Source organism: Asterias rubens, chromosome 7 (genome assembly GCF_902459465.1).
Source record: "Asterias rubens chromosome 7, eAstRub1.3, whole genome shotgun sequence".
Lineage (NCBI taxonomy): Eukaryota > Metazoa > Echinodermata > Asteroidea > Forcipulatida > Asteriidae > Asterias > Asterias rubens.
This window is the reverse complement of record NC_047068.1, coordinates 5,990,077-6,005,376: the sequence shown is the minus strand read 5'-3', so window position 1 is coordinate 6,005,376 and position 15,300 is coordinate 5,990,077. Positions and strand designations below refer to the sequence as shown.

Here is a 15,300-nt window from a genome sequence, read left to right as displayed (position 1 = left end):
TGAACCACAGTGGATGATATTGAATGGTCGGACAGTAAGAGGGTTAACTGTGTACTGTGACATCATATTCATGCTGGCAAGGAGCAAGTTTGGGTGGGCACATTCGAATTTGCACGAAGTTTATGATCTGTCATTATTTAAAACCACAATAGATTATATTTGATGGTCAGGCAGTAGGAGGGTTGACTGTGTACTTTGCATTCACAATGTGACATCATATTGCAGGCTGAAATAGTCTATCCATCATTCAAAACCACAGTGAATCATATTGAATGGTCACGCAGTAGGATTGTTAAGGGTTGATTGGTTTCGTCTTGTGTTTTTAGCAACCTGACAATTACCGAAAAGTTTGATTGATTTCATAGCTGAATATGCGTGTAATTACAATGTTTAGTTAGTAAACCTGTTCATCTATTATTTAAATTATATCAGCTAACATAACTAACCAAAAAAGTAAAAAATAAAACCCAATTTATTTTCCGGGAAACATATATATACTAACATTATTTATGTGCTTTAAAATAAACAAGAAAAATGAAATACAGCTCTGAATTTTATTTCAATATTTAGTCCATTGTTAATTAACAATTCCCTTGAAAATCCATTTGTCCATTTTTGAGGCCCAATGTTCCATGCCTACTCCCTCCCTTAAAGGAACTTACCCCAACTATAATTTTTATGACCCGATTTCATAGAGCTGATTAAAGACCTTGGATCTATTGGTAATTGTCAAAGACCAGTCTTCTCACTTGGTGTATCTCACCATATGCATACAATAACAAACCTGTGAACCTTTAAGCTCAATTGGTCGTCGAAGTTGCGAGATAATAATGAAAGAAGTTCATTGTTGTGTGCTTTCAGATGCTTGATTTCGAGACCTCAAGTTCTAATTCTGAGGTGTCGAATTCAAATTCGTGGAAAATTACTTCTTTCTCGAAAACTACATTACTTTAAAGGGAGCCGTTTCGTACAATGATTTTTACTATCAACTTCTCCCCATTACTCGATTTCAAGTAAGGTTTTATGTAAAATAATTATTTTGAGTAATTACCAAGGTGTCCACTGCCTTTAAGTGCAGAAAGCAATTTAGCACAACAAAACTATGCTTACAATAATAAGGTTACCAGCCAAACTACCATGTCACTTGTGTTGTAGAATGCGTGACTGGCATCCTGCTCATTTCTGCTCAGCAGATAATTGTTAAGCAGTATTCTCTGCTTAATTTGACATGGAGAATCCCAAAGGCGGTCGAGTTATTCTTACACTTACAAAGTCTGAGCGGCAATCTTGAAAAAATGTCCCCTCACCTGAAGTCAACATATTCTTACACTTTTCCAAAGTCTGAGCGGCAATCTTGAAAAAATGTCCCCTCACCTGAAGTCAACCCCCAGGTCACAATTGGGTGTCCCCTTTATTGTGCTCTCAGACCTATATTTAAATAATCGAATATTTTACGGGTCTATATACAACAAATTAATGTTCACAAGGCTCTGTTTTCTCTCTATTTTAATGGTTTGCCCACGTAATAAATGCCTAACAATAAGACCGTAGTGATAGTGATTTTTAAAGGTACTGGACACTGTTGGTTATTACTTGAATAATTGTTAGCACAAAACCTTTAGTATAAAACATTGTGAGAAACGGCTTCCTCTGAAGTAACATAGTTTTTGAGAAAGGGCTAATTTCTCACTCAAATATTACAATACTTCAGACCGAAGCATGTTTTAGGCATCTGAAAACACACACTTTTGTGCAACAAGTGTGTTTTCCTTTGATAGTTTTCTTGCAACTTCCATGACCAATTGAGTCCAAATTTCCACAGATCTGTTAGGTGATACATATGTTGGGAAACACCAAGTGGGAATACTAGTTGTTGACAATAAATACCAAAGGTGTATGTCCAGGGCTTTAACGACCAAAGTGGCAATGTTTTTCTAGGTGCTGAGGCGCTCTACTCCCACCCACTAGTCTTGCCATTACAAAAATATAAACATTACCTTGGGATCAACTCAGGGCTTTATCATTCCTTTATTGCTTCAAGAATTGGAAATGTTCACAACAGGGGGAACAGGTGAACAGAAAAATGCGACAATCCAGTCAACCTTTCATATTTTGTAATATTTTAAACAACAAAACAGTGTGGAACTTTGCGTTGATGCAATTCCACAAAGTTGCGCTGAAAAAGGGTGTCTTTCTCTTTGTATGTTGTATATGCGTTTTCTGTCTTTGTTTTAAACTCCCCCCTCATTGTGAGCTAATGGACGGTTCCTTTGACGGCAATTAATTTTCGATAATGGCGATTGTTGGCGCTGAATGTCGTTCTGTTTTATAATAATTTATTACCCGTTTATTGTGTGGCTAAAACTTGCATCTATGGAGTTAATGAAACATTTTATATAATAAAAAAAGACAGCCATTTTTGACCGGGAATCTGTTCGGTGTGGTTGCTTGATTGAGGCGTAAACAATCAATGCACAAAAGCTGCATTGGGCTTACAACTAAAATAAAGTAAGTAATGAACCGCAGGGGATTTTTTTTTTTTTTTTTTTTTTTTTTACAAAGAAGTATAGAGCGGGGCTTTGTACCTGCGTCATCTGGAAAGAGCTCTGGACACCTTTGGTAATAAGATTGTCAAAGACCAGTGTTCTCACTTGGTGTATCCCAAACGTAAAATAACAAATTTGTTGTGGAAATTTGGGCTCAAATTATTGGTCAGAATCTAATTATGAGGTCTCGAATATTTTTCAAAACTACGTCAGGGGGAGCCGTTTTCACAATGTTTTATAACTATCGAAAACCTCTCCATTGCTTGTGACAAAGTAACGTTTTATGCTGACAATTATTTTGAGTAATTACCAATATATCACTAGCAAGCACGGACATTTGCATTTAACTAACGGAATGCAAATGTCCGTGCTTACTAGTAGCAGAAACATTTGCTAAAGTGTAAACGTTTCAGAGGTTAGCAAGAAAAGCATGCGGCCATCTTGCTAGTTCACTATGGATTTGCTATGTGATGACGTCATTGATTTTCGTGTGCTTATACGGTTAGCAGCGCTATAAAGAGTAAGCACAAACTAATTTGGCCCTGCGTCACAAACAACAATAGTCCAACTTATTGGTGTCTAATATAAATAGACTAGTGAGAGAGTGCTTTTGGCCATCTACGTCTATCAAATTGGTCGTTGGTGGTATGAGGGAAGTGTAGATGCACTATCGTAACGGGTCTAAGTGCAATTGGACGTGGTATACAGCACATACAGTGTCGATTATGGGCTTTTCCAGATCTGTATAACTCATAAAATATTTAGTTATAACAATCCCTTGTGAGGTAAATGTATATCTGAAGTGTATTTATGGACCAACTTTAATCATGTCAGTAAAATATTCATATCTGGATAAATTTAGCCTGGCAGCACTTTAGAGGGACAATTGCATTCGGGTTTGTGTGTCTTTTGGTTATAAAAGCGTTTGTTATTAAACAAAATTGTGGGAAAGATGTTTTAAAAGTAGAATATATTGATCCAAACGAGTATACCTCGAAATTGTGGTTTTCATTTTACTTTATTAACACGTCCGCCATTTTGTTGAGTCAAACATGCGGATCTTCAAAATGGTGGACCGCTTAGACGTAATGTTCAAGTGTCTTGATGAAGAGATAATCATGACTTGATTCCAATCCAATGTCTAGAAACGAGTCCCACTGCACAATATTGCACAATATTACAGCATACCCAACAATGTGGCAGGAATGCATGGCGGGGAGTGCCCCAAGTTTCTATTGCCATTGTGTTTGTGGGGGGGGGGGGGGGGTACACCATGCAACACACAGCTTGGCTATGCACCAGACCGCGGCACTCACTCTGACCATTTATTCCTCCATGCTCTGACTAGCATTAATTTGTCTTTCATTAAAGTAATGTTTGAGGCGATCATTTCCAACTTCAATATGACAATATAAGTAGTCTCTAATTTGTTTATTAATGCCATTAGGCTCAAAGGCTTAATTGGCTTTAAAACAAATGATGCGTTGGATATTCTTTTCTCGTTTTGGGTTTTTCTTTCTTTCTTTCTTTTATTCGTCGCGTCCTTGTAATGATTGGCAATATACTGGTAGATCTAAGTTATTGCTTTCCCATTATTGCATTTTTTTTATGATACTAATATTACCCCTGAGGGCAAGTGTATTCAAATACTTGTTTGTTTAACCCAATTTAAAAAAAAAAATTCGTAAGAATCATCTTGTCAATCAAGTATTTGAGTAAAATGGTTTGTTTTTACCCTTAGATATTTTACAAATATTTGTTATGTTTTATTTCTTAATTTTTTTCTTGATTTCTTAGCTAAGCTTACGTTTCCATTTTGACCATTGCACATGTATATGTAAATGTTATTGTTTGTATTAGGTTTTTTTTTATAGTTACTATTACTGTAATTAATATAATTACCGTTGTGCCGATCAAAGACAGTGAAGGGCATAAATCAGACATCAAATAATACTTAATCTAAAAAAAAAATTGTTTATAGGAGCCACGCTACCGGACTGGAAACTTAGTTTAGTTTTGGTATGGCCTTAAATCGTTTATGCTTTGCGAATACAGTGATGAAAAATCCACATTTTGACTTAAAGTAAAGACGCAACCAGACGCGTTCCTCCGTGTTCGCTTAAAGAAGGAATTGTGCTTGTTGCTGCAGGCTGCATCGAAGAAAAACTATAAAAAATGTAAGTTTAATTCATAAATTTTGTTAGCCATTTTTTTATATATATTTCTGGTAATGAGACTATGGATACCTTAAGGTGAACTTTACCACTGTGGCTTCTTGCAAGACTGAGGAAACCTGTAAGACAAGGGTGATTGCTATGAGAACCAGAAACATGGGTATAAAGTATTCCGGAATCATGCACTACTGGTACACGATACCTACGGCTTAATGTCCCCATCCGAAAGACAGAGCAACTATGATACATGGCTCATTAGTGCCAGGACCGGGACTCCAACCTACACTCTGCTGCTTAGTCAGAAACACTTTGAGTCCGGTCACCGGGGTTCGTTTAAAGGCAGTAGACACTATTGGTAATTACTCAAAATAATTATCATCATAAAACCTTTCTTGATTACGAGTAATGGGAAGAGGTTGATAGTATGAAACATTGTGAGAAACGGCTCCCTCTGAAGTGAAGTAGTTTTCGAGAAAGAAGTAATTTTCATCGAATTTGATTTCGAGACCTCAAGTTTAGAATTTGAGGTCTCGAAATCAAGCATCAGAAAGCACACAACTTCGTTTGACAAGGTTGTTTTTCTTTCCTTATTATCTCGCGACTTCGACGACCGATTGAGCTCAAATTTTCACAGGTTTGTTATTTTATGCATATGTTGAGATACACTAACTGTGAAGGGTAGTCTTGGACAATTACCAACAGTGTCCACTGCCTTTGATACAGTGTGGCTGCTCGCTTTAAAAGTCAGCGGATATGTCTGTCTAGTATAGGCTATAGTGTTGGCTATCTGCCAATATTACGTCCCTTGAATGAATATAGTGTACGGCAATTGTTATGTTATGTAATTGGTTTTTAACCTTATATCGATGTGTCTTAAAGGCAGTGGACACTATTGGTAATTATTCAAACTGATTTTTTGCATAAATATATATTAACCTTCCTTGGTAACGAGTAATGGGGAGCTGTTGGTAGTATAAACCATTTTGAGAAGCGGGCTCCCTGTGAAGTAACGTAGTTTTTGAGAAAGAAGTAATTTTTCCTCGAATTTGATTTCGAGACCTCGGATTTAGAATTTGAGGTCCCGAAATCAAGCATCTGAAAGCGCACAACTTCGTTTGACAGGGATATTTTTTTTTCATTGTTATCTCGCAACTTGTCATATGCATTTTATAACAAACGGTTACAATCGCATTTCAAAGACCAACTTGACCGATCCCAGGCAACGTGTTCCTTTTAAATGATACGTTAGTATCATTGTTTTTAATAAGATCTTGGCAAACTTTTTCCAACACTTTTAAGCGGAGGCTTTTTAATTTCCCACATTTGTGTTGGACATGATTGGATGCTCCAAACCATCTGCAGCCCAGAAACTATATTGTTTATGATCTCTATCTTTATGAAAAGTTTTACATTTAGTAGCAGGCAGGGACCAAGGAGAGAAGGCCCTGTATTAAAGACAACTTGTAAAGAATGCGCACTCTACTTGCAATGGGAATCATACCCAGATACAATAGGTAAAGTAGCCAAATCAAGAACTCTCAGTGGGCAAAGCATTGGTTATGGCTTGGTTGGATACCATTATGTTTAAATAAAAACTTTGTATTCAATACTCAAAGGGCATGGAAACAGTGCCAGATTTTTACAAGCATGCATTGTTTGTAATTTAATTTTTTTTTTTACTATACTTGAGGCAGGTATAGTGTCACAACAGGATACAATAAACCCAAGTGTTTCTCCCCAGAAGACATGAAAACACAAATAATCGCCCCAATCACAACCGAAAGGGAACACTTTCAGAAAAGAGGCGCTATTCACAAAACATTGTTTTATGCAATGTCAAGGAATATGATTGGGGCTGGGCCGCCAAATTATAAAATTTATGTCATCAACAGTTCCTGATCAATGTTGGGTAATCCACTAAGCCTGCAGAGTGCTTAGGAAGAGCTGCAAGATTGATAGAATTATTACTTTTTAATGTTATAAATTTAATATGAAGAAAAAACAATTCAAAATGCATTTTTCTGTTTTGGGAAAAAAAGTATATTATTTTTTACATCAGGATACACTTGCCCAAGTTTTTCTTACCAGAAATAAAAAGATCAATTTTGGCCCTAATCAAAACCGAAAGGAAAATATTCTGAGACCCCTGAAAAAATGAAATTTTGAGGGCAAAAAATATGGTAAAAATTTTGATTTTGCAAGTTCGAAAAACATACTCTAATGCACAATCTAAAATAGCACAAGGGTGAAATTTATAGCAATAATGTTTTGACTCAAGTAAATCCAAGGATGATACTTTGTAGTGATGTAAAAGGTTTTATGAAATATTTGTGTTTTTTGGTGGGGTGGACTTGTAAATATTAACTAAAAAACAGTTTTTCAGACCCCCAAATCGGCCTAAAGTGGCCTAAACACAAATGAACTGCTACCATGGCAACGTATTATATAATGATTTGAAATGTAAACTTTGTTTATTTGGACCCCAAGTCCCTACCATCCACAAAGTATACGAAAAAATATTCCTTTTTTTCACCGTGGACACGTATGTCAATATTATTTGAAAAGACCCTTAAAAAGCTTTTTTTCACGTTTTGGGGAAAAAAGTCTAGTTTTGAGGCAGTACTGTCACAACAGGATACGATTGCCTAAGTTTTTCTCACCAGATATGAAAATACCAATGTTGGCCCTAACCACAGCCGTAAGGAAAATTTTCTGAGACCCCTGGCAAGTTGACATTTTGGGGTCAAAAATTAGGGTAAAAATGGCGATTTTGAAAATTCTAAAAACATACTCTAATGCATGATGCAAAAATAGCACAAGGGTGATATTTAAAGCAATAATTTTTTTTCTCAAGGAAGGCCAAGGATGATACTTTGTAGTGATATACCAGGTTTTTTGAAATAATTTTGCATTTTGGTGGGGTGGAGTTGTTTTTCAGACCCCAAAATCGGCCTAAAATGGCCAAAACACCAAATGAGCCGTAACCATGGCAACGGGCTATATATGGAATTGAAAATGCAATTTTTTTTACTTGCACACCAAGGCCCTTCCACCCACAAAGTATTAAAAAAAAATCATTTTTGACCGTGAGCAACTATGTCAATTTATTATTTACCTGAATTGACTCTTTATGATTCTGGATTTTGATAGTTCGGCTTTTTTCCAAGGACACTATTCCTCCCTGGCGTAAATGTAAGACACGTTTCTATAGATAACACACAAAAGAAAATATATAATGCGGACAATCAAAGGAAATGTATGAAAAAAAGGATTAATATGAAAGTGTAGGTCATCACACGAAGGAAGGTTGCGTAAAGGATGAAAAATAGAAGAGTAAAACGATCCGTCCTTCAATTTTGCGTTGTACTGTGGACCAGTCATTGAATACTCAACTCTTAATTGTATCTAAGTGAAATATTTACAAAGAAGAATAAATTACCAGTGTGTTCGAAAAAAACGCACTCAGCGTATACTATCTCTTTTATGAAACTTTTTTTTTTAATGACGCTCAATTATTTGGAACTACAAATTATTCCCCATTTATTCAGTTTTAAATACAAACAGAATGGTTTTTTTACCGTGCGTGTCAGACGACAATAGCACTTATCATATTTCACGCCATCTCTTCCTCGACGTAAATTAACGCAATTTCTTACTGGCGTCATCTAAAGTTGTAAAAACAATGTGCACTTTAAAATAGTGTTTTGGATTATAAGCTGACCCAAACTTGGGAATGTGTTGTAAGTCAAAATGAAATTTCATGGTGAAAAATAGTTGATGCAAAAAACGACTATACGTTTTGTGAGTGCGTTTTCATCTAAACGAACTGGGAATGAAATGATTCTCACCGTAAATCTTTCAATTGAAGTAACAACCGAATACTCGATGCCTGTTCACTTTTTTTTAAATTATCTAGGAGGTATCATTTTATTCATATGAAATATAATATTGTTAAAGTTTACTTTAGGTACAAATAGAATCAAATATCCTTCAATTCCCACGCTGTGTCCTATACCAATCATCTACGTCACATTCATTTGTGTTTACTCATTTTTTTTTTTTTTTTTACGCACCCTTCCTTTGTGAGTCCTCTTGACGCAATCTTCCTGCATTGTCCTCATTATATAATAAATCCTTTACGCAATCTGTCTTTTTTGTCCTAATTATACATTTAATCCTTAACGTCATATTCCTTTGAGGTTTCTCATTATATTATTTAATTCTCTATTTCATATTCCTATGTGTGTTCTCAATATATAATTAAGTGTGTTGCTATGGACGTCATATATACTTAAACGCGCGGTCACGCGAAATCTCATTTTCCTTTTAAGATAATATCAAAAATAATTTATTGACAATTGTTATATTAGTTTATTTGTATATAAATCATTGAACATTTTAGTTTTCATTCTTAACAATGTGCGTTCACCATGTGACGCAATAATTAATTTCACATTATTGGCTGACATTGCTGTTGTTGTAATGTTGTTTACATTCACAGGCAAATAATCGTGGGTTTGCTCGTATTGGTTGTTGGCATGCCTTACTCAAACGCCGGTAAGTTTACCATAAATTAAACAAGTATTTTGGGGATATACAATAAATCTCAAAATTAATCAACAAACAAACAAACAAACAAACAAACAAACAAACAAACAAACAAACAAACAAACAAACAAACAAACAAACAAACAAACAAACAAACAAACAAACAAACAAACAAACAAACAAACAAACAAACAAACAAACAAACAAACAAACAAACAAACAACCAAACAACCAAACAAACAAACAAACAAACAAACAATTATTTAAAGTGAGGACTCACAGGAAGTTTTTATTTGACGTGAACGAATTCAAAGGCGACTTTTCAAATTATTTTTTAAAGTGATGATGTTCTTTTAATAGTGTTAACTGCTATTGCGATAAGTTACGTTCATTCATAACCCTCACCCTTGGCCAAGTTTCATATAAAGCCTTCATGTAAACACACAAACCCGCTAAGCTTAAAAACGAATTGCTTAGCAGAGAAAGTTTACCAGCCAAAATTATGTTTGTTTTCTTTGGTGTGACTGGTGCCCCACACATTGTTTGCTCAGCAAAGAGGTTTGCTGATGAGCAGATGTGTTGCTTAATTATCAGCTGTTTGAAGGGATCTGTTTAGTTGCAACGCTCCTGTGGCATGTTGTCGGCACATTGACATGCCTTTTCCATAGGGTTCGTTTTGCATTTCCTTTTGACCGTTTTTTTTTTTTTTAAATAAGTATGTGTTGTTTACATGTCCAGGTGTTCTATAGGCTATTCCAATTTGATTTATTAAAAACAAACTATAATTTGGTTTCATCTACAACATTGACAATAATGACAAACCGATTTTGCACACAATAGTTACTCAAATTCAATTCGGCCTCTTGCCGTGACTTTTGAAATGGTGTTAATATAAAACAAAAACACGTAAAAAGAAATTGTTGTTATTTTGTTCTTTTTTTAATGAACAGTTGAGTGTTTATCTAAATGGAATGCAATTGGTAATCAGTGTTACTATGCCAATCCTACCGCCACCTACACATCACTCACATGGGCCACAGCGAGGCAAACTTGCCTCAAAATGGGGGCCGACCTTCCCGTCATCGACACCGCTGCTGAGTTCGACGCACTGTACACGCTCACCGAGGTGTTGAGTAACAACGCGTGGTTAGGATGTAATTCTTCTTCATGGGAGAAGTTCACCTGCGTAGACCACGACTCATTCTACAACTCGGAGAATTCCAGAGGACACTGGCGTGAGTAGATTTAGACTTGATTCAAGTCCCGTTCTCGTGTGAGAGGTCCCTAAGCATATCGTGCCAACTGTAGCAAACAAGCCGTATATCATGTAGACGTGATTCAAGTCCTGTTCTGGTGTGAGAGGTCCCTAACCATACCACGCCAACATAGCAAACAAGCCGTATATCATGTAGACTTGATTCAAGTCCCGTTCTGGTGTGAGAGGTCCCTAACCATACCACGCCAACATAGCAAACAAGCCGTATAGCAGTGCGCATCCGCCGTCAAAATGTCGTCCCGAACGCACAGCATCACAAAACAATATTTTTCTGGTGATGGCACGCGATTAGGACTTGAGTCAAGTCTATAGTAGATTGTCAACTTTGCTCGTCATAGGCGTTTTCGGGACTCTTTAACACTATTTAAAAACTTTAAGCATAATTACTGTATGATGGACGTCAAATTCATTGATATCCTAGAATTGACCATTCAACATAGTGGGAGGAGTTAGGCCCCTGTGTGCGTGTGTGTGTGGTTTTTTTGTGTATTTTTGTGTATTTTTTTTTTTTTTTTTTTTTTTTTTTTTGGGGGGGGGGGGGGGGCTTACATGACCTCTCCCTACAATTATTCGATGATTTGGTACACATTGCAATGCAATGGGTTGTTCTACACATTGGACAGAAATGTCGTCCTCCAGCAACATCGTTACCAAAGAAAACTTGCCACCTCGTAGCAACTCTTTTAGTACACAGCTGTGGCACTGTCGTATAATACACTGTGGTATTAATGATGGGGTTTTTTTTTATTAAAGGGGCCGTCTCTGTCCTGTCATCTCAGTAAACAATATTTTTGGTGTATTTCTGGTATCCCTTTCATCAGCTTGGAAAGAAGGCCAACCTTCATCGATGGCTAGTAGTCAATGTCTAGTGCTGAACGTGGTGGATGAACTTGGCAATGGAGTCTTGACATCACTCTCGTGTGGCTCACTGCTATCCTCGACTATTCTGTGCGAACAAGCACCGACCAACACGCAGTATAATGTGATCACCACTGACCCTGCAATGACGGACGTCCCCTCCACTTTAGGTCAGGCTCAGCCCGAGCCTACCCGAGTGGCAACCACGGAAGGATCAACCGAGACTTACAGGACGACTTATCATGTTCTTACCCGTGCCGGAACTGCTCCCTTGGTAACCTCTGCCGTGGTGACAACTGACGTGGTGACCAGCGAAGTGGTAATTAGAGAAGGGGGAACCAGCGAAGGGGGTACCAGCAAAGGAGTAACCAGCAACGGGGTAACCAGCGAAGTGGTAACCAGCGAAGAAGTAACCACGAAGACCTTGTTTACTGGCGAGACTACCTCACCAGTAACTTCGACAGCTCCTCAAAATTTAGATCAGATCCTAGCCGAGCCCAGTTCAGAGTTAAACACGAGAGTACAGACCGAGATGTCGACCGTAGTGAGCACGACCTCGACTGGTGGAAAGAGCCCCGTTGAGACTACACAAGTGAAGGCACCCGAACCGTCCGATAAGGTGACTGTTCATAGCAGCTCACCAAACGAAGGTAGGGCTGATAGAACAGATCTAGTTTTGATGACCAGATTTTCATCTTGCAATTACCGGCTCAAAGGGCCAATACAAAGTTAGTTTTGAATGGCGACGCTGTTAAAGGCAGTGGACGCTATTGGTAATTACTCAAAATAATTATTAGCATAAAACCTTTCTTGGTGACGAGTAATGGGGAGAGGTTGATGGTATAAAATATGGCTCCCTCTGAAGTGCCAAAGTTTTCGAGAAAGAAGTAATTCTCTACGAATTTGATTTCAAGACCTCAGAACTTGTGGTCTCGAAATCAACAATCTAAACGCACACAACTTCGTGTGACAAGGGTGTTTTTTTTTTTTTCATTATTATCTCGCAAGTTCGATGACCGATTGAGCTCAAATTTTCACAGGTTTGTTATTTTATGCATATGTTGAGATACACCAACTGTGAAGGCTAGTATTTGACAACTACCAATGGTGTCCACTGCCTTTATGTCACCTGTAGACTCGACAAGGAGTGCACTGTTGGGCGTATAGACAGATAAATTTACCCAAACCTAATATAGTTGTAGTACGTGTCCTCCATATCTCAAAATGGCTTTATATGTAAAAACAGTTTGGCTTTAGGTGCCATTTCACAAGAACTTGTTGGTATTAAACCACGGTAATATTATAAACTCAACCAAATTGCAATATTTTATAAATTAATCATTAATTTGTGTCTTTTGTTTCCTTTTTTTGTAGAATCTGGGACATGCTACGTCATGATGGAGCCCGATCCCGAGTCTAATAACCGCGCTCGATGGCTCGTACCTCAGCCCGATCCATGCCTCTGCAAGCGGATCCGTCTCGGGGGCATAAACACCCAAACCACGGCCCGGCAGTACCCGGTGAAGTTCATGGACACCGTGGTTGTCGGTCGGGACCCAGTTGAGATTAGGAACTGGCTTGGATGCCAAAACCGAGAATAAATCTCCATGTGAGGTATTCATTAGTCACCCTTCGATTCTGGTGAAACACCAGGGCTCAATTTCGTCGAGCAGCTAAGCACACACAAAATTGCTTAGCATGAAATTGTTGCCTTTTTGATAAAAACAGGATTACCAACCAGGAATTTGTTTTTTCTGATGCTGTTTCAGATGCTGTTAAAATTGATGTTGCTGCTGCTGTTAATACCGTAACTGTTGTTGCTGCTGCTGCTGCTGTTGCTGTCAATATTGTTGTTGTTGTTGTTGTTGTTGCTCTTGTTACTACTGTTAACATGAATTACTGTAGATATTGCTGTTGCTGCTGCTGTGAATACTGCTGTTGCTGCTACTGTGAATACTGCTGTTGCTGCTGCTGTGAATACTGCTGTTGCTGCTACTGTGAATGATGCTGTTGCTGCTGCTGTGAATGATGCTGCTGTTAAAGGTGCTGTTGCTGCGCGGGTTAGCATTTCTTGTGCTGCTGTTGTGAATATTGTTGTTGCTGCTGCTGTTAGTCGTTGCTTATTGGTCTCGTGTAAAACAAAAAGGATGACATGGTGACATCCAGAGGGAATGTTCATCGGCCAGTGAGTTTGACAGGAAATGTAAAGTTTTTGTCAAACGAGAGTCATTAAATGACAGTGGTTTAAACTTTACCACCCATTGTGTTTATTCCTCCCATGACAGTACTTGTATTTCTTATTTTGAATCTTTAACCTCGTAATATTGTAGTGTACTATTCAAAAAGCATTGCTGCTGTCCTGGAGAGGGTGGGTTGCAAAATCCATGTTTTGCTTTGTGCTTATGCTGTCAATTAGGCTTAGCAGTTGTGGTATTTGTCCTGTGAGTGATTGGAAGCTCCATCCCTCTTTATAGCTGACAGTGCTTTTTGGGGGGAAAACCCTTGCAGATTTGTTGCGTGAATGTGCCTTTAAACCAAAGCATTCTCTCACCACGATGCAACCTCGTTCGTCGGGGTGATCGATCTCGCCGTGACCTTTTGCTCCAGCCTCGCTAACATGGGCAGCGCAGTGTCAATACCAGGGGTTAGTGACAAAACAGTTACCAAAAACGGCACGCTGTTCAGCCGTGCGAGGCCGATTATGGTGATGATTGCCTGTGCGATAGATTTGTATTGCAATAATTCCCGATAACGCCTTCAAACCAAAATTCAATTTAAATTTTACCAAATAATTGCCATCAAAATTACTGAGAGCAGAGCGAACGAACACATTTTATCTTGCCATTAAGTCGTTGCCATGGCAAATTAATATGACATTGACGATGTAATCGACCATATAGATGCCTCTCCGAGTGAAAATGCACGCCATGCATGCGTGATGTTTAAACTATAATCAAAGGTAATTACTAATACCCGAACATACTCTTATATTTATCGGTGACGCCATTAATGAAAACGACAAAGTTGAATGGAAAACACATTTACCTATCAATATCATGTCATAAGTACGGTTTTAGATCATGTGTATTCCACTCAAAACAAAATCGGCCACATTTTCTATTGCATTCAGACCTATCAAAAAAGCATTGCAAAATGTCACTTTACCGTGACTAGGTTTATTCTTTGACTACGCATTTTCATCAATGATAATTTAAGTATAGTATAAATTAAACCAAAGTTTCGTTGAGTCTTGCAAAATATACCTCTAGCACTTCAGAAGCTTCGGTTGGCGCACGGGAACTATGGTTATACAAAATAAAGTTGACGTGGGTCTTCCGTAAGAGAAGCGCACACGTAGTTTCATAAAAAGTTTGAAATTCATTCTGTGACAACATCAACTTGAGCAGATGATGAGAATCCAAGACTCGATGAATGATTTCCCCTTAACAGTTAAAAGCTGTGAGACTTGTAAGTATTTCTTCGTGTATTTTTTAATATGTAGCATTTTGCAATCTCTGCTGTGCGAGTGCACCGTTATTACTCGAATGAAATTACGAGCGCTGCGCCCTCTAGCGTCGTCAACACGCCAAAGTAAAACAAAGTAAAAGAATTAGTTTTCATCCCAACCAACATTCACTGCTACTTTTCACACATTAATAAACAAACTTTATGAAGATGCAAGTTTAGATTTAGGCCTACAATGGTTTGTGTTCAATTCATGACAAAAACTGCATACCTTTATCCTTTATTTTTTTTCAATTAACCACCTTAATCAAGACCTAGACTTGATTTTAAAAAGGCCCCAACAGTATTAGCTATCCACGCGCCCGGCCTTAGATCGTAGGCTAATGAGGGAGATTTATGACGAGAGGGCGCTGTTTCAGCCAATAGTGTAGCG

The 15,300-nt window shown here is 37.8% G+C and overlaps 1 protein-coding gene across 1 annotated transcript; it reads left to right on the top strand.

Moving 5' to 3' along the window:
- The first annotated feature begins 4,637 nt into the window (after nucleotides 1–4,637).
- On the top strand, nucleotides 4,638–13,216 carry LOC117292121 (platelet glycoprotein Ib alpha chain-like). The gene is made up of 5 exons (XM_033774050.1): nucleotides 4,638–4,723; nucleotides 9,222–9,277; nucleotides 10,219–10,503; nucleotides 11,366–12,052; nucleotides 12,777–13,216. Coding segments are annotated over exons 1-5 (1,257 nt in total). The 5' UTR covers nucleotides 4,638–4,721; the 3' UTR covers nucleotides 13,004–13,216.
- Nucleotides 13,217–15,300: the final 2,084 nt, after the last annotated feature.